The 1,305-nt window shown below is 26.4% G+C and overlaps 1 protein-coding gene across 1 annotated transcript; it reads right to left on the minus strand.

Moving 5' to 3' along the window:
- Window positions 1-232: 232 nt before the first annotated feature.
- LOC103309136 (putative nuclease HARBI1) lies at window positions 233-1,058 on the minus strand (the record flags this gene model as incomplete). Its single annotated transcript, XM_029492143.1, has 3 exons — window positions 946-1,058; window positions 699-846; window positions 233-629 (listed from the first exon to the last, which is right to left on the minus strand). Coding segments are annotated over exons 1-3 (658 nt in total), but the record flags the coding sequence as incomplete, so codon positions are not given.
- Between the last annotated feature and the right edge of the window lie 247 nt (window positions 1,059-1,305).

Here is a 1,305-nt window from a genome sequence, read left to right on the forward strand (position 1 = left end):
TAACATTCCTGGTTTTTATATGTGATTTATTGTATTTATTTTCTGCTGCAGTTGATGGATTGAGTTTATGTGTGTATAGAAATTTACTCTGAGGGTAACCACTGTCTCCAATTAAATGGCCTATAATTTATGATAATATTGAATTTATTATAATATGAATTTATTGTTAGTCAATATCAAATATTTAGATAATATTAAAATAAATATAAATATAAATAAATAAATATGTTACCAGCTAAAGCATTTGATTCAATTAGAAGTTTCACTCGACTATTATTATATATTCTACTATCATGAACTGAACCTGGCCATCTGCAGACTATGTCAAAAATTTGCATTTTAGGACCACAAACAATTTGAACATTTAATGACATCCATCCTTTTCGATTTCTATAAATTTCTGCGTTGTCGCCTCCGGGACTTTTAATAGGGACATGTGTACAATCTATAGCTCCAATTACACCAGGAAATTCACCAATTAAATAAAATTGTTCCTTAGTGTCTTGTAAATTTGGTGCTCTTGGAAATCGAATCCATTTTTTTCCACATTTAGCTAGTAATCCCGATACTTCTTTAACTACAATAGAAACCGAAGCCTGTGAATATCCTAATGTATCTCCATTAACTCTCTATAAAACAATAAAATTAAATTAACAATAATCTTACCATAATTACTCATTTAAATTGCATTCAAATACTTGGTCATTTCCACTTGCATAGAAACGTAGGGCAATTAACACTTTTGTAATATTATCGATTTTTAACCCACGTCTATCAAAATCGCAATCCATATTATCCAAGTATATCATAGGTAAAATTATTTCTAACACAATATATTTTGGAAACCTAAACCGTTGGAAAAATTGCAAATCTGAAAATCTAGTAATGTTTACTAATAAATATTTGTAAAGGGGAATTATTAAAAAATAATTCAAAATGACTTACCCTTCAATGGAATTTTGCATATCACGTAAGTATCGTTTAGGAACACGAATAGTTTGTTCTAGCCAATCATAGTTTAAATCATCATCAAGATAATCAAGATAGTTAATATCCATTTTAAAATAGTAAAAAATAAATTAAACAAAATTATCAACTTTTTATAAAAGATATAACAACAATTTAATAGTATAAAATTAACTATTTTATACGAAGTTATTAATTGTGTCTGTTGAGTGAATGTTAAGCATGATTAGTAGGTACCTTAGATATTTCTACATTTTTACTCAAGTTTTTCTTAAAATTATTTCTAAGTACCATTTATAAATACCAAAACTTAGGATTTTATTTTAAGTTAAAATATAA

Source organism: Acyrthosiphon pisum, unplaced genomic scaffold, assembly GCF_005508785.2.
Source record: "Acyrthosiphon pisum isolate AL4f unplaced genomic scaffold, pea_aphid_22Mar2018_4r6ur Scaffold_20957;HRSCAF=22637, whole genome shotgun sequence".
Lineage (NCBI taxonomy): Eukaryota > Metazoa > Arthropoda > Insecta > Hemiptera > Aphididae > Acyrthosiphon > Acyrthosiphon pisum.